This window comes from Cajanus cajan, chromosome 2 (assembly GCF_000230855.2).
Source record: "Cajanus cajan strain Asha chromosome 2, NIPB_CcT2T_4, whole genome shotgun sequence".
NCBI classification, from domain to species: Eukaryota; Viridiplantae; Streptophyta; class Magnoliopsida; order Fabales; family Fabaceae; genus Cajanus; species Cajanus cajan.
This window is the reverse complement of record NC_138518.1, coordinates 43,115,851-43,141,724: the sequence shown is the minus strand read 5'-3', so window position 1 is coordinate 43,141,724 and position 25,874 is coordinate 43,115,851. Positions and strand designations below refer to the sequence as shown.

At 35.1% G+C, this 25,874-nt stretch overlaps 1 protein-coding gene, 1 long non-coding RNA gene and 1 other non-coding gene across 3 annotated transcripts; all 3 read left to right on the top strand.

The window, feature by feature from the left end:
• The first annotated feature begins 1,455 nt into the window (after nucleotides 1-1,455).
• LOC145955365 (small nucleolar RNA R71) lies at nucleotides 1,456-1,562 on the top strand. Its single transcript, XR_014431979.1, has one exon. It is a non-coding gene; the product is annotated as a small nucleolar RNA R71 (small nucleolar RNA).
• A 9,741-nt stretch (nucleotides 1,563-11,303) lies between these two features.
• On the top strand, nucleotides 11,304-14,423 carry LOC145954928 (uncharacterized). The gene is made up of 4 exons (XM_083069621.1): nucleotides 11,304-13,739; nucleotides 13,954-14,094; nucleotides 14,196-14,247; nucleotides 14,320-14,423. The coding sequence occupies exons 1-4, from the start codon at nucleotides 11,304-11,306 to the stop codon at nucleotides 14,421-14,423; spliced, it is 2,733 nt and encodes a 910-aa protein (XP_082925747.1).
• An 87-nt stretch (nucleotides 14,424-14,510) lies between these two features.
• On the top strand, nucleotides 14,511-16,465 carry LOC145954271 (uncharacterized). The gene is made up of 4 exons (XR_014431445.1): nucleotides 14,511-15,620; nucleotides 15,706-16,013; nucleotides 16,109-16,273; nucleotides 16,367-16,465. It is a non-coding gene; the product is annotated as an uncharacterized LOC145954271 (long non-coding RNA).
• Nucleotides 16,466-25,874: the final 9,409 nt, after the last annotated feature.

The following is a 25,874-nucleotide window of genomic DNA, read 5'->3' as shown; positions in this document are numbered from 1 at the left end:
AAATCTCCCGGAATTAAAAATTTACCTATCTTAACTGGAACATCTTCTAAAATTCCTATGGGATATTTTATAGATCTATCTGCTAACTGGATTGACATTGCTGTAGGCTTTAATTCTCCCATATCTAATTTCTTGCAAATTGATAAAGGCATTAAACTGATACTTGCCCCAAGGTCACATAAGGCTTTTTCAAACCTTAGATTTCCAATGAGACAAGGTATAGAGAAACTACCAGGATCCTTAAGTTTTTTGGGCAAATTATGATGGATCAATGTAACAGTCTCTCTATCATCCAATTTCCTTCGGTTAGCTAAAAGATCCTTAAGAAATTTAGCATATGTAGGCATCTGTTGTAGAGCTTCTACAAATGGAATGTTTACATACACTTGTTTGATCATATTTAAAAATTTTTCAAATTGTCTATCAAGTTTAGTCCTTGCTAACCTTTGAGGAAAAGGAATTGGAGGGTGATAAACAGTTTGAGGCTTTGATGAAGATACTTTTTCTTTTTCTAATCTCTCTTTTTCAGGTTTTTCAACCATAGGAGAAACGTCTTCATCAATCTCAATATTATCATTTTGATTAGACACAGGTCTGTCTAATTTCTTCCCACTCCTTAAAGTAACAACATTAACATTTTCAGCTGGGTTTGCAACTGTTTTACCTGGGAACTTACCTGGAGAATTGTTTGAACTAGGCATCAACTGTGCAATTTGATTTTCCAGCATCTTGTTGTGGAGAGTAATATTCTCAACCTTGACAGCAAGGTTTTGAATAGAATTTGCCATTGAATCATTGGTCTGTTTTTGATTAGTGACAAAATTCTCCATAAGGTTTTCTAATCTTGAAACACTTTGTTGAATTGAGGGTGTCTGTACTGGATTTCCTTCCCCATTAATGAAGTGATTGGACGGACGGAAATTAGGTTGCTGATTGCTAGTTCCTTGAACTGGGTTATTCTTCCAAGAAAAGTTAGGATGATTCTTCCAACCAGGGTTGTATGTGTTGGAATATGGATTACTCTTCTCTCTTCGAGGAGTGTCATAGAAATTATGAGAAGCTGCCACCTGTTCAGTAGTATCTTCTTTTTCTCCAGTAAAAATTGAGGTACAATCTACTGCAGTGTGCCCTTGTTCCCTACAAAGGTCACATACTTGATTTGTAGCCACTGAATTAACCTTAGCTTTTTCCATCTTGTCTAATCTTTGATTAAGAGTATCAAATTTTGCTAAGAGTAACTCAATATTGTTCACTTCATATCGCCCCGGAGTTCCTTTCCTTGCTGTGACTTCTCTTTCACTGTATTGGCTGTGATTTGAGGCTACATTTTCCAAAATAATCATGCAGTCATTAATAGGTTTCCCCATGAAAGATCCTCCAGCTGCTGAGTCTAATATCATGGTGCTTTGTTGGTCCAATCCTTCAAAGAAAAATTGGATGGTAAGCCAACGGTTGAAGCCATGTTGTGGGCATGCTTGAAGATATCCTTTGAACCGCTCCCATGCTTCATAAATAGTCTCTCCAGTGCCTTGTTGGAAATTAGTGATTTTCTTCCTCAATTCTTTAGTTTTAGAAGGAGGAAAGAATTTCTCTAGAAAAGCTCTTTCATATAATTCCCAAGTTGCTATCTTTTCTCTAGGCACTGTTCTTAGCCACACCTTTGCCTTATCTCTCAAGGTGAGTGAGAATAAGCAGAGTCGCATTCCATCAGAAACTTCATCATCAAATTGCTGGGTCTCACAGATTTCCAAGAACCCCTCTAAGTGGTCATTAGGATCTTCTGATGGTAGTCCTCCAAAGGTGTTCTGTTTGAGCATATTCACCAGAGAAGCTGGTACAGTAGCTCCAGTTTGCATCTCCCCTCCAGGTATCCCACGAGCTACGGGTGCAGAGTAATCCCGAAGCGGTAAATTATCTCGTTGTGCAGCCATGTCAAATTCTCTAGAAAGGTTTCTTTTCCTTCTCAGGAGAGTTCTTTCAATCTCAGGATCAAGTGGTGTTGGTTTCCCAAGACGTAGAGATCTCTTTTGCATTAACCCTAAGGCACTGCAAAAAAAAAAAAAGAAAGTGACCCGTGAAATCTGAATTGGAGAAGTAAACACTAAAAAAAAATATATATTTATTTATTTAATTTTTTTTTTTTTTTTTAAAATTCGAATTAAAATAATTGTAATTTAAATCAAGAGACGTAGTCCCCGGCAACGGCGCCAAAAACTTGATGTATGGAAAACCGCAAGTGTACGGTTGTCGTCAAGTAATAAATATCGAATCACAGGGACTACGTGTTTGACCTAGAATTACTAGTATTTTAATTTGAATTTTAAAACAGATTGAATTTTTGTTTTGAGATGATAAGATCAGATTTGATGGTAAAAGAGATAGTAATGCAATTAATGAATAAGATAAAACTTTAAGATAAGATAAGGAGATTTCCGGGAATCTAGGGTTCGCACAAAGAGTTCCAACAATATTGAATTATTATTTTCATTAATTAATTCTATTCCATCTTGAAGGTAGTCTTAACCTAATTTAATCCTTGCACCTTCTCAGGCTACGAGGACGTGTTTAATTAAAATTAATCTCTACTCTCGTGGTAATTACGTTCAATTAAACCCATTAAGATCTTTGTTAATCTATTGCTCCTCGAAAGCTTAAATCAACTCTCGTGATTTAACACTCAAGTCTGTTCCTTTAGGTTCCGATAATTAGGTTCTCCTCTCAGTTCATCCCTAATTATCTATGATTATGAAAATTAAGATTAATTGTTTATCATAATTCTAATCAAGTTCTCCTCTCAGTTCATCCTTAATTAATGTTATTATGAAAACAATAATATTAAAGTTCATATATAAAATATAAAAGAACAGATCAAGAATTGGAATAAAATTAAGAAACTGAATAATGCATTAATAAAGAGGTTCTCAGAGGCTAAGCCCTGATCCCAGAAAAAGGGAAACTACTCACAGGAGTTCATAGTAGTTCTCCAAGAAAAGAAGAATAAAAGAAAAGCAAACCTTAGAGTCGATGGCACAGGCGCCCAACCTTCTCCAAGTGTCAAAAACTAAAAAAAAGTGTCTCCGAAACAAAAATCTCCGTTCTAGGCTAACCTCATCTAATTTATAACCTAAAAGGGTAAAAAGGTAAAACTACCAAGATAAAAATTACAAAGATAAAATAAAAATAAAACATAAAACTTAAAAAGCTGGGACGCGAAGTGAATCACGGCCGTGACTGAGAATCACGACCGTGATCTTCTCTGGAGCACATCTATGAAGGGTCAGTGGCGTTCACGGGTGTGATTGGGAGTCACGGCCGTGATTTTCTCTGGTGAATCACGGGCGTGATTTAGAATCACGGCCGTGATTTTCCCTGTAGCTCAGCATTTCCTCTTTAATTCTTAAATCTTGATCCTGCTCAGAGAAAACACAACACATACCAAGAAAAGCATAAAATAGGAAAATGATATAAAAATTTATTAAAAACATGAAAGATATGCATGATTATGCTATGAATTCTTGTGAATTAAAGTGCTAAAATACGAGTAAAATACACAACATCAGCCTTCCAAGTAAAATGTGGCTTGCATCCATCGGAATTATATCACATAAAATTTCATCTTTATATTTTCCAATGGAGAAAGGAACATTTACTTGATCCTTAACTTCTATAGGTTCATCCTCATTAAGCCATTGAAGTTTATAAGATTTAGGATGGGCTATAGTAGTACGGTTAAACTTATCAACCAACCTTTGGCTTACACAGTTATTACAAGAACCACTATCAACAATGAGAGAACAAGTTTTCTTAAAAATTTTGCATCTAGAATGGAAAAGGTTCTCTCTTTGTGATTGGTCTTGATCATTGGGTTGGTTGGTAAGTAACCTTTGAGCAATGAATAGGTCACCTTCACATGGTGCTTCCGCACTAGAACTAAGGCTTTCATCTTCTTCATTTGACGAGGATGAAGAAGATGAAGTGCTTTCCTCACTCAGGATCTCATTGCCCCTAATGATCATGGTCTTTTTTGTGGGGCATTGGGAAGCTATGTGTCCCCTCCCTAAGCACTTAAAGCACTTTATAGAACTAGTCCTAGTTTCATTGGAAGGTTTTTCTTTTTCTTTTTCTTTTAGTGGCCTTTCTTTTGAATAGGAGGGTTGACCCTCCTTCTTGAAGTCCTTTCTAGGGTATAAGGTAGATTCCTTCATAAGGGTAGGCTTTCTCCTAATTTGTTGTTCTACTCTCACACAAAGTTGAACTAATTCATTAAGGTCTCTATAGGGTAGTAGTTCAACCTTGTCCCTAATTTCTAGGTTAAGACCACTTTGGAACCTAGCAATGGTGGTTTTCTCTTCTTCCCTAATTCCAGCCCTTAGCATAAGAAACTCCATTTGTTGCCTATATTCCTCCACACTAAGGTTCCTTTGTTGGAATCTTTGGAGCTTGTCCATGAACTCCCTCTCAAAATAAGGAGGAATGTGCCTTCTCCTTAAGGCACTCCTAAGTTCATTCCAATATTTAATGGAGGGCTCTCTCATAATTTGTTTTTCTCTCATTAGGGAAGTCCACCAATGCATGGCACTCCCTTGAAAACTAAGGGTAGCCATAGGAACCCTTATCTCTTCACTTACATTGTGGCAAGTGAAGAGTTGTTCAACCTTCATCTCCCAATCTAGATAATCATCCACATTGTCTTTTCCATAGAAGGGAGGAAGGTCAAACCTAGGTTCTCTAGAAGAGGTTGTTTCATGCCTAGGACTATGTTGTCTAGGGGGTCTTTGATAGTAGCCATCATCATGGTGACTACTATAAAACCCTTCACTTGAGGATGAGTGCGTGTGTGAATGGTGACTATTGGACCTAGATGGTTCTTCTTCATGTTTATGCCTACGGGACCTAGAAGGCCCTTCACCATCATGTCTTTTGGGCTTAGAAGGCCCATGACCCTCATTGGCATGGGGTTTGCTAGTCTCACCCCCCACCACAAGCTTACTTAACAACTCTCTTATAGTCTCATTATTTTTTTTTCATTTTCTATGTCTTTTCTTCTAATATATTTCCTAAGTTCTCTAAGTTCATTTTTAGTACTTCTATGACTCTTAGGAGAATGATGACCATGCACACTACTTTCATGAGAATGATCACTCATTTTTGCAAGGGAAAGGTTTTCACAAATCTTAAAGAATTTTGCAAATTGAGTGATAAAGATTTTCACAAAAGGTTTTCTCTTTTAAGTGTGAGACTAAGTACTTGGAGGTCTAAGTATACAAGTTGCACTATCAAGGGAGGTGAGCTACAAGGAGCCACTTAATAACCAAGCCTTTTCAAGTGGAAATTACTAAACCCCCTTATACTTTTCTCACAAAACAATTTATTCACACAAACAAGTCAAATAGTTGTGTGTGTGTGCACGCAACCCCTAGTAGGCAAAGGAAGCCTTCTAAACGAACTTAGAAATTAAAACAAGTTTAAGGAAAGCAAGTAAAGCATATACTAGTCGTAGGGTCGTAGGGTGGAAGTCCAAGTGACACTTGAAGCCTTTTGGGACACTTCCACAAGTCCTAAACATATTATGAGAGCAAGTAAACTAGGCGTATCCTAGTGGAAGCCCAAATGGCACTTGAAGCCTTTGGGGACCCTTCCACAAGTACTAAACGTATCTAGGAATCTTTATTTAAGACTATTTAGGAAGTGGTGAGACTTAATCAAAAGTTTTCCCAAACAACCACTCCTAAATGTAAGTTTGTTTTCAACAAAAGAGAGTTAAAAATTAACCCAATGGTAGGGTTAAGGAATTACAACAAGAAATTAATACAAATCAAAAGAAATTGGAGAGTCTCTTCAAATGTCTTGAGGGCTGAATTTGGAACAACTTTTGCAACAAGTTTAGTGACCAAAATTTTTTAAAATGAGGAACTCCACAAATCCGTCACAACCTTCCAAATCCGTCTCTAATTTCCTTCAAAAAATCCGTCTCCAATTTGACCTAAAATTAAAAACAAGTCTTGGCTGAAAAAAGGAACAAACAAGTGAGCCTTTCCAAGTTGTTTCACTCAAGTAATTTGTACCTCAATCTTCTTCAAGTGTTGACCCCTTTGAGATTAATCCAATGTGCCTCAATTAACTCTTCCTTCCAAGTGTAATGGCTTGAAAAAGATTTATATCTCACCAAGGCTTAACAATCAATCAAGAGAGAGTAGAGGCCAAGAAATTAAAACTGAAAAACACAATTAGAATAGGCTACACTCTTATAGGAATTAATGTGACAAAACAAAGAGAGCCAAGAAGACACAAAGCAACAATTAAAGGTTAATTTCAAAAGCTAGCACACAAAAGAATAATCCTAGGAATGGCTCTAGAATTGATTACAAAAACCAAAACAAAATTTGTGCTATGAATTTGAGTATTTAAAAGTATTTTTTCCAACCACTGGACAGCAAGCAAACCTTAAAAAAAATTCACACAAAAGTTCAAGGCACTACACCAGAAGTGGCAATAGATAGCACTATTTAGATAGCGCTTAATTAATAAGTGTTGTGTTTTAAAACATGAAACGTTAAAAAGGCGCTTAATTAAATAAGCGCTATAATATAGTTTTATATAGAGAGCGCTTAATAAAAAAAATGCTATCTTTATGTTATTTTATTTATAAAAAAATATGTTATAGCGCTTTTATTAAAAAGTGCTTTCTAAAAGTGGCAATAGATAACACTATTGAGATAGTGCTTAATTAATAAGTGTTGTGTTTTAAAACATGAAATGTTAAAAAAGCGCTTAATTAAATAAGCGCTATTATATAGTTTTATATAGAGAGCGCTTAATAAAAAAAATGCTATCTTTGTATTATTTTATTTATAAAAAAATATGTTATAGCGCTTTTATTAAAAAGTAATTTCTAAAAGTGGCAATAGATAGCACTATTTAGATAGCGCTTAATTAATAAGTGCTATGTTTTAAAACATGAAACTTTAAAAAAGTGCTTAATTAAATAAGCGCTATAATATAGTTTTATATAGAAAGCGCTTAATAAAAAAAATGCTATCTTTGTGTTATTTTTATAAAAAAAAGGTTATAGTGCTTTTATTAAAAAGTGCTTTCTAAAAGTGGTAATAGATAACACTATTTAGTTAGCGCTTAATTAATAAGTGTTGTGTTTTAAAACATGAAATGTTAAAAGAGCGCTTAATTAAATAAGAGCTATAATAAGGTTTTATATAGAGAGCGCTTAATAAAAAAATGCTATCTTTATATTATTTTATTTATAAAAAATAATGTTATAGTACTTTTCTAAAAAAGTGCTTTCTAAAAGAAAATAAATAGACAACGCGTGTAAATAAAAGTGCCATTTATAAAATTTTATGAATTGATTATTTTTTTAAAAAATTATTATGGCACTCATTGAAAAATAACATTTTTTAAAAAAATAACTGCGAAGTATTTATTAAAAAAACGTTTTCTATTGGTTTATAAAAAAATATATTATAGAACTTTTCTAAAAAAGTACTTTTTAAATAATATAAATAAACAGATTTATAAAATTTTATAAATTAACTATTTTTTTAAAAAAATTATTATGGCACTCATTGAAAAATAATATTTTTAGAAAAAAAATTGCAAAATGCTTATTAAAAAAATAGAATTGGTCTTTTGTTTAATGGGCCGATTCACTTCATGCATTTGTGGGTTTTGTGTATTCACTGTCCTCATAACCCACGGTTCTTTGTTTTCCTTCACACCCACGTTAACATTTAGTATTCTATCACTCCCGCTCCTTATCACTCCCGCTCCTTAGTCATCCTTTGAAATCTTCCATTACCATCATTCACAACATTTATATCCTTGTTCGTAAAGTGTCAAGCTACCTCCGCTATTAACTCGTATTCCAGATTTTTATACTTAGGTATTTCTTTTTTTTGTTCTGAATATTTTTTTCAATTGTTTAACTTTGATTCAAGAAACAAATATTAAATTCCTTTTCTTTTACTTTTTCTTTGATCAATAGAAGAAAGCACAACTGCGACTACGACAACTGCGACGCTATTAACTCGTATTCCTTCCAGATTTTTATTATTAGGTATTTCTTTTTTTTGTTCTTTATTGAATATTTTTTTCAATTAATGTTTAACTTTGATTCAAGAAACAAATATTAAATTCCTTTTCTTTTACTTTTTCTTTGATCAATAGAAGAAAGCACTACGACAACTGCGACATCCATTTTTTTCAAGATTCATCCTTGAAAAGTTAATTTCTTTTCTTCTTATAAGAAAAGAAAAAAAAAGGTGAGTTCTCATATATGTGATTACCTTCTTTTAGTCATTGCATTTATTTTTTATTTTTATATTTACTATTTTTATCTTTTGTTGTGAATGATGTATGATGATTTGTGTTGTTTTAAAATTTTAGTAATTAAACAAAATTATCTAATATGCTTGAAAATGAATTTTACAATTACAAAATATTGGTTGAGTGTGTGAATTGCCTAATATATATTGTATTTTGAATTTTGTAATCAGTGTCCTTATTTTACTATTTTTACAACACCACTCATAATAAGATTATGAAATATTATAACAAATTTTTTTTCAAAACCATGCATTTATACTACAATCCAAAATTTTCTCCAACCTCCAAGTTAGCATCTCCAATATGGTGGAGGTAGCAATTTTCTTTCCAAACCCTTATGATTCTTCACAATGGAAAGTGTTCCCATGCCCCCTGAGAGGTGACGGTTCAGGGGAAGTGCATGAACCAAACTCCTAGTATAAAGAGCAGAATCAATTGTCAAAGGAAACTTAGATAAAAAAGAATTAGCATGAAGAACAGTTAGGCAATGGCACTGTATTTGGAAGTTGAGGGTCAATGAGATTGTATTTTGTGGCGTCCATGAGTTTGTCAAATTTCCTAAATCCATAACCAACAACATGGAAACTATAGCCATGTTCTATTCCTGAAACCATGTTTGTTCCTTGGGGAACAAGTTCCACTGTTGAACCATAGTCCAAAACTCTGACCTTAGTCCCTGGCTCCACTATCTCTAGAATTAATGGTAAGTACTTCTCTATTAAATCATATAGTGGTAGAAAAAATGAACCTGATTCTGTATCTTCTCTTCTTGAAGACCAACACTTTGCTAGAATAGTAGCATAGTTTACCTGAATTGGATGATTAATTATAGTAATTATACGAATCTTTATTCATAGAGAAATGAAAATGATAAAAGTAAAAGCCTCCATTCAAGAGCACATTCTAGGGAAATCAATTCTGTCACAACCCCTTCTTGCAAGATCAACAGGAAGGAAAGAGTCGACGCATTGTTTCGTGATCTCTTGCTTCCTATTTCGCCAGGTCCATCGCCCAGGACCCAAACGGAGCTTCCGCGACACCCCCTTGCTACTAGATGCGCAACTAGGCATCCTTCTTTTTTAGTTATTTTATTTCTTCTCAAACAGACCAAATAACAATATAAAAAGCCTGGGATCCTGGCCCTTGGACGACTTTAGTAATGGGAGAAAGGCAACTGGGCCCTGCAGTGGTAGAACCTGGTGAACCGGGCGTACTACTTGACTTGCCAAGCAACTCTTTCTTCTCTTATTTATGTTATGAGAATAAAAACTAAAAGTGGATAAAAAAATTCCCACAAAAGAATGTCTCGGATTTTAATGTCATGAGTATGATAACATACTTGGCACTTGTGTGAAGATAGTGAAAAGCAATAACAAAGTTATTTCATAGCAGTTTTTTTCCTTACACGTCTGCACTTACACCGCCTGCACCTACTGCAATTGCACCGCTTGAAACTGCTCTATCTGTACATTTTGAAGTTGCTGCACCGTTTGATGCCTCGCCCATTATTGACACCTTGATGCCTCATGTGCGTGCTGATCCAGCTGTTGAAATGGCAGCGCAAACTGTTACAATGGACGCACCATTTATCGCTCCAAGGGCTGCACCAATTTCGACCAAGGTGCAGCAAAATAAGGCTGCTACAGCACCGTTGGTTGATCATCTAAGTGGCACCTTAAGTAAAGCCACGCAGCAGCTTAACCAGCTTCAACAAATTGGCGTTAATTTGGTTTAATGTGCAGCTAAATCAGCTGCTATTATTAATCCAAATTCTGCAACAGCTGGGGAAAAACAGCTAGTTTTGGCAGCTCATGTGACAGCAAATAAGGACAACAGCAAGAGTGATAATTCACTTGAAGGAATGCTGTCTTTGGAAGACATATCTACTGATCAAAGTTAGTCTGGTTCGGATGATAATGATGACGCAATTGGTGCAATTGAGGTGCCGCAAAAGGGAGCAGCTGCTACTATTTCAGTTGTGACTAGCAAGCGGAATGGTGCAGCTGAGGTGGACACACTTAAGGCTGATTGGCTCAAGGCTACACAAGCTTTTGACGCTGCAAGAAGAAGTCCAGCTGATTTAGAAGCTGCTAATGTGCTCTGGTTCAAAGCTAGAGAGGCTGAGGCTGCATTTCTGGCTCGCCAAAATAACTCTGCTGAGACCAGTGACGGAACTTGAAAATTTTTTTTAGGGGTGCCAGATTATTTATATATATATAAAATTATAAATTAATTTTTTATTAGTTAAAAAAATAATAGAATTTCTCTTTTTCTTAACTTAATTTTTTTAGTTTTATTATAATTAATGATATAATAAAACGTCACGAGTAGTGTTGAGACAGCAACAGAAATTGAGAGCACCCCCTGGGCAAGCCCAAACAAACTTTTGCTGATTATCAGCTAAGGTCCAAAGCTAAGGCCGTCAAGCTTGCTAAATTCTCTTAAATTAGAACATTTAGGAAGTGCCACCTGCTTGCATATAGTTTGAATGATTTGTTTCTCGAACTATGCATAGTGTTGAGACCCTGTCTAGCTACTTAGCTTTTCTTTTTTTTCTTCTTTGCTAAAAAAATATAACACTTTATAGGAATTCTTTATACTTCTCATTAATTTAATTTTTACCTGTTATATATAATTATTTATAAATTGATTTATAATATTTTAATCAAATTATCAATAAATAATATTATTTTACTTTAATTTTATATTATGACAGGTTGATATTGTTGAACTTACAACTACTATTGAAAAGATTGAAGGACTTATTGTACTTGTTAAAAGTTTTGCCTTTACAGATTTAAAATATTAAGGTAAGTCTTTAAAGAATTTCCTTTTTTATTTTATTATTTGATGTATGAAAAGTATAGATAAACAATAATTTTTTTAAAATCGTGCATTTATGTCATTAGATGTTAACATTGATGTAACTATTATCAATTACTAATATGATAGATCAAGAAAAAATGGATCGAAAATGGATGTCTGCTAGTCGATTGTCAAAAGAATATGAAGATGGGGTGAAAGAGTTTTGTAGATTTGCAGTTGAGCATGCAAAAGATCCTAGTAGAATTATTTGCCCTTGCTTGAAGTGTTGTCATTCAAAGTTAGTTAATGCGGATGTGTTGGAAGAACATTTAGTATGTAATGGAATTGATAAAAGTTATTCATGTTGGACAAAACATGGTGAAACTAGAAACATGGATGTTGACCTTGATTTACAAGATAGTGTCAATTATGCACCAAGCGAGCCCGACACAACATATGAGTTTGACCAAGTTGAAGAGATTGTAAATGTTGTTGAAGAGGATCTTCATGATTGTCCTGAGATGTTTGACAGATTGGCAAGTGATGCAAATACACCATTATATGATGGTTGTACTAAGTTCACAAGACTATCAGCAGTGTTAAAGCTACTCAAATTAAAAGCAAGAAATGGATGGTCTGATAAGAGTTTCACAGAATTACTAACTCTTTTAAAAGATATGTTGCCAAAAGATAATGTACTTCCTAATCGGATGTACGAGGCTAAAAAAATGTTAAGCTCCATTGGCATGAGTTATCAGAAGATACATGCTTGTCCTAATGATTGCATTCTTTTTCGAAATGAATACGCATCGCTAGATAAATGTCCTAAAAGTAATGTCTTGCGTTATAAGAAAAATAAAGTGCCAACCAAAGTGGTATGGTACTTTCCTATAATACCAAGATTCAGGCGCATGTATCGTAGTGTAGAAGATGCAAAGAACTTAAGATGGCATGTAGAGGAAAGAATATGTGATGGAAAGCTTCGACATCCTGCAGATTCTCCTCAATGGGCAAAATTTGACCATGATCACCCTAATTTTGCGGAAGAACCAAGAAACCTACGTCTTGCATTGTCTACTGATGGAATAAATCCGCATGGTATACAAAGTAACTCCCATAGCACATGGCCTGTTGTTATGATTATATACAACCTACCCCCTTGGTTATGCATGAAAAGGAAGTTCATGATGTTGTCTATGTTAATTTCTGGACCTAAACAACCAGGGAACGACATAGATATATACTTGGCTCCTTTGATCGAAGACTTAAAGTATATGTGGAATGAAGGTGTAGAGGTGTATGATGGGTATAAGGAAGAAAATTTTAAACTACGGGCAATGTTGTTTGGAACTATTAATGATTTTCCAGCATACGGTAATTTATCAGGATATAGTATCAAAGGAAAGTGTGCATGCCCTATATGTGGGAGTAATACAAATTGGATGTGGCTAGAGCATGGTAAGAAAAATGTATTTCTTGGCCACCGTAGATTTTTACCTTCAAAACATCGTTATCGAGGGTGGAGAAAAGCGTTTATTGGGAGATTAGAAGAAGGTAGAGCCCCTGAATTGTTGTATGGTGATAAAGTTTTTGAAAAGGTTAAGGATATAACCAATAAATTTGGTAAACCTTTTGCGGCAAATCTAGTAACTAGTGGATGGAAGAAAAGGTCAATTTTTTTTTATTTGCCATATTGGAAGTCCTTATATGTAAGACATTTCCTTGATGTGATGCATATTGAAAAAAATGTTTGTGATAGTGTGATTGGTACACTACTGAATGTGCCAGGAAAGTCTAAGGATGGCATCAATTCCAAGTTAGGCTTACTCAATATGGGAATTAGAATAGAATTAGGACCAATAAAGAAAGGTAAACGCCAATATCTACCTCTAGCAGCTTATACTCTATCTAGAAAGGAGAAAATTATATTTTGTAAGTTTCTAGAAGGAGTTAAAGTTCCAGAGGGGTATTCTTCAAACATTAAGAACCTGGTATCTATGAGGGATTTAAAACTAAAAGGGTTAAAGTCTCATGATTGTCATGTTCTCATGGAGCATTTACTACCAATAGGTATACGCTCCATTTTGCCTAAAAAAGTGCGATGGACCATAACTAAATTGTGTTACTTCTTCAGAGCCATTTGTAGCAAAGTGATTGACCCTCGAAAATTGCAAGCATTAGAAAGAGAAATTATTTTAACTTTGTGTGAGCTTGAGATGTATTTTGCACCTTCATTCTTTGACATAATGGTTCATCTTACCGTTCACCTAGTTAAAGAGACACAATATTGTGGGCTAGCTTATATGAGATGGATGTATCCAATGGAGCGTTATATGAAGATATTAAAGGGGTATGTGAAAAATCGAAGTCGACCAGAGGGTTGTATTGTAGAACGATACATACTTGAAGAAGCTGTTGAATTTTGTACTGATTACCTCTCTAATGCTGAATCAATAGGGCTTCCAAAGTCTCGACACAATGGGAGAATTGAAGGAGAAGGTATTATTGGAAATACAATATTGACCATATCAAGGAAAGATTGGGAGCAAGCACAATTGTATGTTCTACACAATGACGATGAAGTCCAACCATATGTTGAGAGGCATAAAGACATGCTTAAGAGGTTGAACCCAACTAGGAATGACAATTGGATAATAAGAGAACACAATGGAAATTTATTTTTTGAAGAAAATCATTCGAGCTAGAAGTGAAGGAAAAAAAAATAGATGTAATGTATTTATTTTTTCTTTGAAATCTTAGTTATGTTTCTTGTTTAAAAATTAATATGTGCTTTTTTTTTTTTATTAGGTTTCATGGAATGCAAAGGGTCAACCAATTGAACCTGGTGGAACAATATTCATTAGTTATCTCGGGTCCATTGTTCGATCTAACATTCCTATAACATGTGATAATTGGAAAGTTTCGACTCTAAGTGCCTATAAGAACATGGTTTGGAAGGATATACAAGTAAAATATACTAATTATATCTACTTATTTTAAATTAGTTTCTATGGTTAACCAACTTATTTCTATTATTACTTTTTTGACAGTTAACTTTTAATGTTGATGTATCACACAAGAAACATGTACTAAAGGTGGCAGGTAAATTGCTTAGGAATTTTAGAACTTACTTGGCTAATTGTTATCTAAAGGATTAGAATGGAAATTATTTAGATAGTCCACCTATTCAACCTCCTGAGCAGTATGCATCCATGATCACTGAGGATGTTTGGAGAAAATTTGTTGCAAAACGTATGGATGAATCTTTTCAGGTATAATATCCAAATATAGTATCTTTATCTTTTGATTACAATATGTACATATAACTCATTTACTACCTTTTTATACAGGAAATAAGCAAAAAAAACAAGGAGAGGGCATCACACTCTAATAAGTACCCTTATAGGGCCTCACGTAAGGGGTATGCACGCCTCGAGCAAGAAATGGTAAATCACTACATACACAAATATATAATATACAAGTTTCCAATATGAATTCTAACTTGTATGATTATTTTCACAAAAATTAGATAAAGAAATCAGGATCAAATGTTACAAGTGTTCCCCGTCAAGAATTGTGGAAGAATGCTCGTGTGAACAAAGCTGGAGAAATTGAAAATGAAAATGTTCAACAAGTATGGGATAAATGTGTAAGAAAAATATTTTCATAATAAAATATGACTTACAAATAGTTATGGTATGTGTTATAGCGAGGTTATATGCTTGATTTTTATTTATTTATATATTTTAGGAATTGTTATCACAAAGTATACATCCAGAGGACATAACTGATGCTCGTTCAGACATTCTTTCTCAAGCTTTATGTGTCCCAGAGTATCCTGGTCGTGTTAGGGGTGTGGGATTTGGAGTCACTCACAAAGACTATTTTCCACCAAAAAAGCGACACACACAACAGGAGCATGATTTATTAATTGCTCAAATAAGAGACATGAGTGCAAGAATGGCACGAATGGAAAAAGAGATGTTGTCACTTAGACAAAAGGACTCATCGGATAGTACAAAAAAACTTGATGCTTGTAACAGTAGTGGCAAAGGGAGTTGCACAATCCCATCTAATAGCTTTCCTGAGGTAATTAATTTCTCCATATTAATTAGCTTCAATATTTTAGTGTAATTCACTTACTTTAAATTCGTAATAGCTCTCTAAATTTACTTACTTTAAATATTCTATAATTTAATTATTTTTTTATAATGTAGGGGGTCTCATGTTGTAAATTATTTGTATCATCACCGTTACTTTGCTTGGTTTCCCATGGAAAGTTGCATAATATTCAAAGTGATACATTGCATGGGAGATCTCTACCTAATGGACATGTAAAAGTTAGTATAGATGTTGCTGTAGAGCCTGATATCTCCTTGCCAATACCTAATATGGATGATGACATAATGACAATAAGGCAAGCAATAGGTACATTTGTGGCATGGCCAATCAACCTCTTACAGGTTGCTGATGCGGTATGTTTACACAATTATATTAATTCATAATTGTTTATGAAATAATTTACCTATTAGCTAACTTGTTTAATTTGTAACTTTATAGGATTCCACTATATCTAAAAAGAAAGGGGTTAATAATATAAATGACTCTATTGCACCAAAAGCAAAAAATCGAGGGAAGATGGTTATTCAACATACCCCTCGCACTATAATTCGCCGCAATCTTCCTGAATGGTGCAACTACCTCTCTTTACACTTGAAATTGAAGTCGACAGAGTCACTCCCCCCTATAGAAATGGAGAAAGGTATATTTGGACTTGATGAACATAAATAAATAGTAAATGGAGAAGTTATTGGAGAAGTTATTGATCATGGATGGCTGGGTGCTGCTGCAATTTCTATATATATTGGGTACGTCATAAAACTTTGCATCATTAAATTTTAAACTTTAATTAGCTCGTTTATGATATTACTAATTCATTATTATATTGTTTTTCTTTCATAAGGTACCTGTATCACACAATTGTTAAGCCAGATCATATGGTGTTCTTCTTATCCCCTCAGTTAACAACACATGAATTACCTGTTAAAGAACGAATGCAAAAAATAGTTAGTATTTTTGTTGATAATGGGGTGCTTGATAAGTTTGTTCTTGCACCAATCAATACAGGGTAAGACTTTTTTTATTCAGAACTTTATTAGCAATAATTATTTTGAAAGTTATAAAAAATTTAGATTTTTTGATTCACTTTATTTTTTTTTAGCCAACATTGGGTGTTGCTTGGAATCAATCTTAAAATGGAGATAATTCATTATCTTGATCCATTGGAGAATGACATAAGTATGTGGCAAGATTTGAGAATTTGTTTGACATGTAAGAATATACACATGGTTGACATTTTGTGTGTTTTGTTGTACTATGTTTTTTACTTATATGTATATATATATATATATATATATATATATATATATATATATTATCTTTATTAACTAGGGTTATACAAGCCTACCGAGCTCAAAGAGGAGCTATGGTTTCAAAGTCTAAGTCAAGTAACATCAATTGGATAACAATTAAGGTAAATTATAATTGTTATTTGAAAATCAATCACTGATGATAAATTTAATTATATTGATATTTTTGCCTTTTGGTTATAGTGTCCGAAGCAATCAAATGGCAACGATTGTGGATATTACATTTGTCGGTATATGAAGGAAATTATCACCTATTGTGAAGGGGGGACAATTCCAAAAGATGTATAAAATATATTGGTTCCTTATAATTCCTTTTATGTACAATCTCAGTTGGTTTATTTATTTATTTATTTTTTTAGTACTTCCCTAGATGCAGCGTGCAACGATATTCTATTGATCAAATCACAGAAGTTAGAGAAGATTGGTGTTTATATGTCATTAAAAAATGCTTGTAGGTTAGTATGTTCTGCTATAGCATTTTTAGGCCATGCCACTTTTGATAGGATTCCTAATTTGCACAAGGAATGAAGAAGGATCTTTTGGGTTCAAAAATCTGGAACTTAATTTTCTGGAATTAGAATGCTAGAAATGAAGGTAAAAGGATACAGTAAAAAAAATGAATGAAGGAAGAATCACTCTTCCAAGGAAAAGGCTTCACACAAAGAATTGTGGTTTATCCTTTGATATGCCCAAACTCTTGAATCACTCAAGAACAATTAGAGAATTACTCTCAGTAATTAAAACTCAAATTCTGATCTGATTTTGTTCATCCCCATGGGCAACTTATATAGCTTACAATCAACAACCTTCACTTACATTAGTGGACAAATAATGGACTCCACTAAGCCTGAATTATGACCACTAATGACAAAATATTATAAAAAAACACTTTAGTGGGCAATTATTGAACTTCCACTAAGCCTAACAATTATGACCACTAAAACATTAAATAAAACACATGCTAAATTCGTGCACCCCTCTGGTATGCCTCATGGCTGACTCATCCCTAAGGTTTTGGGCCTTATTTGATAAAAATAACTTGCTTAAAAAACTAGCCCAATAAGTGGTGCAGCCCAAAAAGAGTTGGCAGCCACTTTAACAAGAGTTTTAGGCCTTTATTTACTAATTACAATTACTAAGAACACCATAGAGTAATTAGGCTTCATAATCCTTTATACAATTCACCATCTTGGCCTTGTTTTCATCTTAAGGCATTTCTTCAAGAATGAGGGCCGTAACTTGTTGCAAAGCATCTTTGGCCTTTTTAGTCCTCGCCCTAGTCATTGGTCCTCCAAGTCCTTTGAGTGCTCCTAAATCCTTGCCCATGTCCTCATCAACTTTTCTTTTATGCTATTTTTTTAATCTTTATACATTTTCTTTTATATTGTATCTAGTTGGTGACTTATAATTTTTCTTTTCTTTGTAGAACCAATGGGCTGTGGAATATTCTAAGAGAGAGAACTACATGATATTGGACAAGCATTGATTATATGTTACTGTCGAGTTAATGTCAAATAACTAAATGTAATCTGTTAGGTCTATATACATTTCCTTTTTTTTTATTTAAGACTAGGAGTTGCATGGTAATGGACAAGTATTGATTGTGTTTAGATATATGTAACTATTATTGCAACAAACTAAATGTAATACATGTTAGGTTTATATAAACTAATCTTTTAATTTTAATGTATTACATTATACATTATATTTTTGAATCAAATTTGGCTACATTGTTGATTGATTGTTATAGTTCTATGTCTTGGGATTTATTTTTGCATGCATAGCAAAATCAACAAGTGTCAATTATGTAAAAAAAATTATTAAAAAAAAATTAAACATATAGATAGCGTTTATATAAGGAAGCGCTTTCTATTGACTAGGATATAGAAAGCGCTTTTGCTACATGCAACATGCACTTTCTATAAGATAACCAAAGACAACGCTTTAACATAAAGTGCTGTCTATACATTCAAAGATAGACAACACTTCTTTTTAAAAGCGTCAAGTAGGTACTTAGACATAGATAGCGCACTTAAAAGGAAGTGCTTTCTATTTGTATATACATAGTTAGCGCACTTAAAAGGAAGTGCTTTCTATTTGCATATACATAGTTAGCGCACTTAAAAGGAAGTGTTTTCTATTTGCATATACACAGTTAGCGCACTTAAAAGGAAGTGCTTTCTATTTGCATATACATAGATAGCGCTTTTTTAGAAGCGCTATCTATTAATAGACATCGCTCAAATAGAGAGCGCTTTTTAAGCGCTGTCTATCATTAAAATAAGCGCCATCTATTGATGTTTTTGAGGTAGTGAGGCCAAGTGCTACTATTAATGTTTTGTTTTCACCTTTCTTTTTCTAGGTTTTTCTATTTTGTTTTCTTTTCTTTTCCTTGTATTTTTGTCTCTTTTCTTTCTTTCTTTTCTTTGAATACAGAGAGTAAGCACTTAAAACAGAGGCTAAACAATTAATAAAGAGGTTTCCAAGTGGTGGAGAAAAGAAGAGCAAGAAGTGTAAGAAATGTAAGTGTACTAGTCAAAATTTTCAACCATAAAATGTTACTAGTTTTGGTACTAGTTTGTTCTTATCTTTTGTACACTTTGATTTTCGTTTTCAATACACTTATAACTCTGTTTTATTTTTTTTAAAACAAGCACAAGACACACAAGGAATTGCTGGTCACAAATTGCTAGGAAACAAATAGCAATTGAAGTTCACAAAAATTGACTCTAGAACATGTTAGGTCTAATAACATGCATTGGAATCCTTTTATGAGCACTCTAAGATTTATTAATGTTCAGCCAGAAATGACACCATACAAGAACATATATCAATTCATATAGATTCAAAAATAAAAAGGCACAACAAGGATTCAATGACAAGTAAAACAACTACACATGACTCTAAGACAAAACTTGAAGATTAAGAAATGAAAAATGCTTGTATTCTTGTTTCTTTTTAGGAGTTTCTTTTTAGTCCGAAATTAATAGGAGTCCAATGGAAGATAAAATAAGTCCTAAAACATTTAAAAAGACATACAAAGAATACCTAAGGCACACACAAAGATTGATTCACAAGAATTTAGAACATGAACCAAAAACAAGCAAGACAAGGTGAGTGTGTTCTATAGATTTATAGATGTGAAACAAGAACCACTCAAGGCACACAAACACAAGACAATAAAAGCAAATACATGTAGGAACAGTATAGACACATTTTTATATGTTTTTGGATGAACAAGAATGGAAGACAAAAGCTCAAGAACGAATTTACCAAGGAGACCTAGCTCTTGATACCAAATGATGGAAAACTTGTTGGAGAATCCGGATTGATGTGAATCCTCTTCAAGTTCCTCCCTAGATCTTTGGCTCCTTGATTCTTCTTAAGCTTCTCTAAGGTCTCCAATGGAGGAAGAGACCTTAGAACCACCACGGTTTGGTGGGGAACTCTCCCAAGAGACGTCACTCATTGGTGAAGAGATAAGTCTCTTCAATTCTCACCACACTCTTCTATGGAAGGGATAAGAGAATTGGATGAATATCAAAGAGGTTAAAGACTTTTGGAAGAGAGAATTTTCGTGAAAATTATGATCTCACTCAAAAATATCATCCAAAAGTGTTTTACAAAGAAGGAAAAATGAAAATATAGGAGTATGAAGCTTGGAGAGCAAGCTAGCCTTAACCATGGTTTACTAGGAACCATGGTAAGGTCTAGCTAACCATCCATGGTCTAGAGGCTTGGAGAGCAAGCTACTCACTTAGCTTGCTTGTAAGCAAGCTAAGGAGAAGCTTGTGCTTCAAGCTTCTAAGCTTGAGTGTGAACAAGCAATGTGAACACAAATCAAGGTGGGCGGCTCATGGACTTTATTTTACTCCAACCGGTTTTGAAAAAATGTTGATTTGGTTTAGTTAGGTTCATCCAATGTGAATGAAACCTAGCTAAATCAAATCTATGAAAAATTAGGAGTAAAATGACTCTAATATGTAAATTTTTGCCTAGGCCCATCTCTAGGTCCAATTGCTAGTAACACTCTCTAGCTTGCTAGTTACACTCTCTAGCTTGCTAATGCCACTCCCAATCCTACTACTAGAAAACTAAGAAAAGAGTGTATTTCTATATTACGTTAAATGGAGTCAAAGTGTCCAAGTAACCTACCATAGAAACAATATACAATAGCTAATAAAAGGAAATAAAGTGCCTCACAAATACAAAGGCAAAAATACACCTATACAAGTATCTATTATATACAAGGTACAAGAAATCAAACTATACAATGTATGTACAATAGAGACTATGAGACTAAAAAGAGGAATCATACTCAATACTCATATTGAGCATAGGTCTAAGAAGCACCTCCTCTCTAGAAGCCTCCTCTAGCCTCCTAACCATGGACCTAGTTAAAGGCCCAATGGTCTTCATGGGTGAGCCTCCTTGGATCAACCTTCACCCTTCTTGGTCTTACCTCTTCCAAAGGGATCCTTGGGAATTAGATTTCCATCAGACTAGCTATCAAATATAAAAGTGATCCAATGATACCTCTATATTTTGAGTTGTCAACAACTATCTCTTTCTCATCCAAGTCAAAATTGCATGAGTTTGATATTGGTGTTGCAGCCTCCTTACCCCCTTCCATACCAAACTTCTTCAACAGTTCATTTCAATACTTGCTTTGAGTTATAAAGATTCCATCACTCATTTGTTTGATTTGCAACCCCAAGAAAAATGTAAGCTCTCCCATCATTGACATTTCAAATTCACCTTGCATGGTCTTAGCAAATTCTTTGCATAGAGAGATATTAGTAGATCCAAAAATAATGTCATCCACATAGATTAGTACATACATTGTATCATTTTTAAACTTCTTCACAAACAATGTATTATCTACTTTACGTCTAACATAGTCATTCTCAATTAAAAAATTTCTCAACCTATCATACCATGATCTTGGAGCTTGTTTTAGGCCATAGAGTGCCTTTTTAAGTTTGTACACGTGATTAGGATACTTAAAATCAACAAAATCTGGTGGTTGCTCCACATACATTTCTTCTTGTATTAAATCTTTTAGAATAGAACTTTTCACATCCATTTGATAAAGCTTGAAATTCATTATTGAGGCATAAGCAAGAAGTAATCTAATGGCTTCTATCCTTGCTACAGGGAAAAAGTCTCATCATAATCAATTCCCTTTTCTTGATTATACCCCTTAGCCACTAACCTTGCCTTATTTCTTATAATGATTCCAGATTCATCAAGCTTATTTCTAAAAACCCACTTGGTTCCTATAATTGGATTATCATTTGGTAATGGCACTAAATCCCAGACTTCATTTCTTTCAAATTGATTTAGTTCCTCTTGCATAGCCGTTAACCAATGTTCATCATGTAGTGCTTCATCTATTGTCTTAGGTTCAACTTGTGAAACAAAAGCCATATTATTACAAATATTCTTGATGGATCTTCTAGTTGACACTCTTTTACCAATGTTTCCAATTATATTTTCAATTGATAAGTCCTTAGAAGTTTTCCATTCCTTAGGCAATTGTTCACTTATCTTTCCAGTGGTTTCATTCAATTCACTCTCTTTAGGATTTTCATTAGGTTCACTTTCTAATGGTGGTTGATCAAGCACATCATTCAAGTCCTCTATTTTAGTTTACTGTCTCTTGTTTGTTAGTCTCATCAAACACAACATGAACTGATTCTTCAACAATTAGAGTTCTCTTGTTATATACTCTATAGGCTTTGCTATTTGTAGAATAGCTTAAGAAGATTGCCTCATCAGATTTTGCATCAAATTTTCCAAGTTGTTCTTTACCATTGTTCAGCATAAAACACTTACACCCAAATACTCTGAAGTATGAGATATTTGGCTTCCTCCCGTTATAAATCTCATAGGGTGTTTTCTTTAGAATAGGTGATGGAAAACTTGTTGGAGACCCGGATTGATGTTGAGTTTCCTTCAAGCTCCTCCCTAGACCTTGAACTCCTTGATTCTTCCTATGCTTGGTTAAGGCTTCCTATGGAGGAGGAAGCCTTAAGGCCACCACAGTTGGTGGAGGAACACTCCCAAGAGGCGCCACTCCTTGGAGAAGAGATAAGCCCCTTCAATTCTCACCACACTCTTCTATGAAGGGATAAGAGAATTGGATGCACTCAAAGAGGTTTAGGGACTTTTGGAAGAGAGAAATCTGAACTCTATTCAGAAAATACAATCTCAATTATCACAAAAGTGTTTTACAAAGAAGGAAAAATGAAATTATAGGAGTAGGAAGCTTGGAGATTAAGCTAGTCTTAACCATGGTTCACTAGGAACCATGGTAAGTTCTAGCTAACTACTCATGGTCTAGAGGCTTGGAGAGCAAGCTTCTCTCTTAGCTTGCTTGGTAAGCTTGCTAAGGAGAAGCTTGTGCTTCAAGCTTCCAAGCTTGAGAAGCACCAAGCTATTTGGCCAAGTGTGAACACAAGTGTGAACACATCTAGGTGGGCGGCTCTTTGGAATTATTTCACTCCAATCACGTTTTAAAATTGTTAATTTGGTTTAGTTAGGTTCATCCAATGTGAATGGAACCTAGCTAAATCAAATCTATGAAAAATTAGGAGTAAAATGAGTCCAATATGTAAATTTTAGCCTAGGACCACCTTTTGGCTAAATTGCTAGGAACACTCTCTAGCTTACTAGAGACACTGTCTAGTTTGCTAATGCCACTCCTATTCCTACTACTAGAAAACTAAGAAAGAGTGTATTTCTAGGTTAGGTTAAATGGAGTCAAAGTGCCCAAGTAACCTACCCTAGAAACAATATACAATAGCTACTAGAAAGGAAATAAAGTGCCTCACAAATACAAAGGCAAAAATACACCTATACAAGTATCTACTATATACAAGGTACAAGAAAACAACTATACAAGTATGTACAATGGAAACTTAAGAGACTAATAAGAGGAACTATAATCAATGCTCATGATGAGCAAAGGTCTTTGAAGCACCTCCTCTTTAGAAGTCTCCTCTAGCTTCCTAACCATGGACCTAGTTAAAGGCCCAATGGTCTTCATGGGTGAGCCTCCTTGGATCAACCTTCGCCTTTCTTGGTCTTACCTCTTCCAAATGGATCCTTGGGGATTAGATTTCCATCATACCCTCCCCCTTCGAAAGGATTTGTCCTCAAATCCCGTGGCCCTTCCACAAGGATAGCATCACCTACAAAAATAAGAAGCAAAGCATTAGTAATAAAATATGCATATAATACATGTGGAAAGTGCACCCTATGAGGAATCCCTTCTATAGTCCTACCAAGGGTTCTTAGACTTGGATGGATGGGTTCTCTAAGCATAAGAATAGGATCCTCACTATAGTGTATTCTAAGTATAGAACTAAATCCTAAAAATGTGATAGTGCTAAAACTATAAGAAACTAATGAAGTACTCCTACATTCTAAGGTATCTTGCCTAAAGTACCCTATGTAGTAACCTAGGCTTCTACAAGAAAACAAAGTGAATATAATAAGGAAACTACCTAGACAACCTTTGATCATATTATATGTTAGATACATCATTGTCGCCACCGGCCCGAAACGGGCTTTCGCCATTCGCGAAGGATGGTTGGACTCTTTTATTTGTTTAAAAATATGGATTGCTAGAATGACTTATTCTCAAACTGAGACCTTGTCAAACGAGCAATTTTATTAAAAGGCTCACCAATCCATGTTAATCCCAAGCGGGACCCTCCATGGATTAGCGGTTTTCATAAAAAGGAAGGGTTCATGGAGTCGCCACCAATGTTTTACTCAAAACATTGGAAAAAGAAGTTTAAGGCAATCGATTCAAAAATCGACTTCGGCCATGACAACCAGAGTCGGGTAAGGGAGTCGGTTACGCGTGGGGAAGGTGTTAGCACCCCACAGCGCCCCTTTCGGGTTCCCTATGACAGATTATTTCTAAAAATAATAGTGCGAAATTACTAAATTACCCCTATTTATTCTAAACAATTATAACTTAACTATCTACATGATGACAGTTAAATATACACACAAAAAGCAGTAAAAGGAAGGACTTAAGAAGAAACCTTTGAAGCGTGCTTTTATATTCAAGTAAAATTGGGAAGCTTTTTGGCGTTCCCTCGCTCTACAAGCCCGCTCGCTCCCTTCTAGAAAATTTTAACTATGGAAATCCGGAGGATTTCCCTTCGACTAAGTTCGAATCTCCAAGCTAAATGCTCGGAATTCCAGAACTTCGTCGGATCGACTCCCAGAGAGATTTCTAGGGCAGAACACTGCTCAAAAACCCCAGAATACTCAAGGAGGGAGTCAAAACTGTGTGTGAAAGTGTAGAATGACGTCCAAATGACGTCTTATTTATAGGGAACAGGTGCAATACGGGCCCTGGAGTCAATACGGTCCGTATTGAAGTTTTGAACTACAATACGGCCGTATTGAATTCAGTACGGCCGTATTGAAGTTCAAAAAACCTCAATACGGCCGTATTGAGTTCAGTGCAGCTGTATTGAAGTTCAGAAAATTCAATACGGCCGTATTGAGTTCAGTGCGGCCGTATTGTAGTTTAAAATGTTCAATACGGCCGTACTGAACTTTTGGGAGGCCGTATTGGGCTTCATTCCCTCCACTTCCTTATTTTGAGCTATTACAAGACCTCTAGACCTACAGAGAATCCTCCTAGGGCCTTCCATGAGTCCTTCTGGCTGACTTTCCTTCAGTCCTCAAGAGTCTTCAAGCTTTATTTCCGACCCGGACAATTTTAGGGGTCTACAGCTGCCCCCCCTTTACTTAGTCAAACGGCCTTTTGGTGTACCGTTTGATAAGTAAAGGAGTTGACCCAATTGTCCGGGGAATAAGCCATCCTTCTGACTTGTAGTGTCTTCAGGTGGGAAAATTGTTGAGTAGCCTCTCCAGGTTGAGTTTGCCCTCTCCAGGGTGAGTATTAGTCGTCGCCTCTCCAGGCTCATTGCATACCTCGGTGCTCTCGACAACTGGGTAGCTGAGTACCGCCTCTCCAGGCTTGTGCATACCTCGGTGCTCTCGACAACTGGGTAGCTGAGTACCGCCTCTCCAGGCTTGTGCATACCTCGGTGCTCTCGACAACTGGGTAGCTGAGTTCCGCCTCTCCAGGCTTGTGCATACCTCGGTGCTCTCGACAACTGGGTAGCTGAGTACCGCCTCTCCAGGCTTGTGCATACCTCGGTGCTCTCGACAACTGGGTAGCTGAGTACCGCCTCTCCAGGCTTGTGCATACCTCGGTGCTCTCGACAACTGGGTAGCTGAGTATTGCCTCTCCAGGCTTGTGCATAC

Excerpts from the sequence above, each read along its gene's own strand:
- LOC145954928 (XM_083069621.1), top strand. The coding sequence starts at position 11,304 with ATGGATCGAAAATGGATGTCTGCTAGTCGATTGTCAAAAGAATATGAA. Across the intron at positions 13,740-13,953 it reads ACGATGAAGTCCAACCATAT|GTTTCATGGAATGCAAAGGG; the intron begins GTTGAGAGGCAT and ends TTTTTTTATTAG. Across the intron at positions 14,248-14,319 it reads ACATGTACTAAAGGTGGCAG|ATAGTCCACCTATTCAACCT; the intron begins GTAAATTGCTTA and ends GAAATTATTTAG.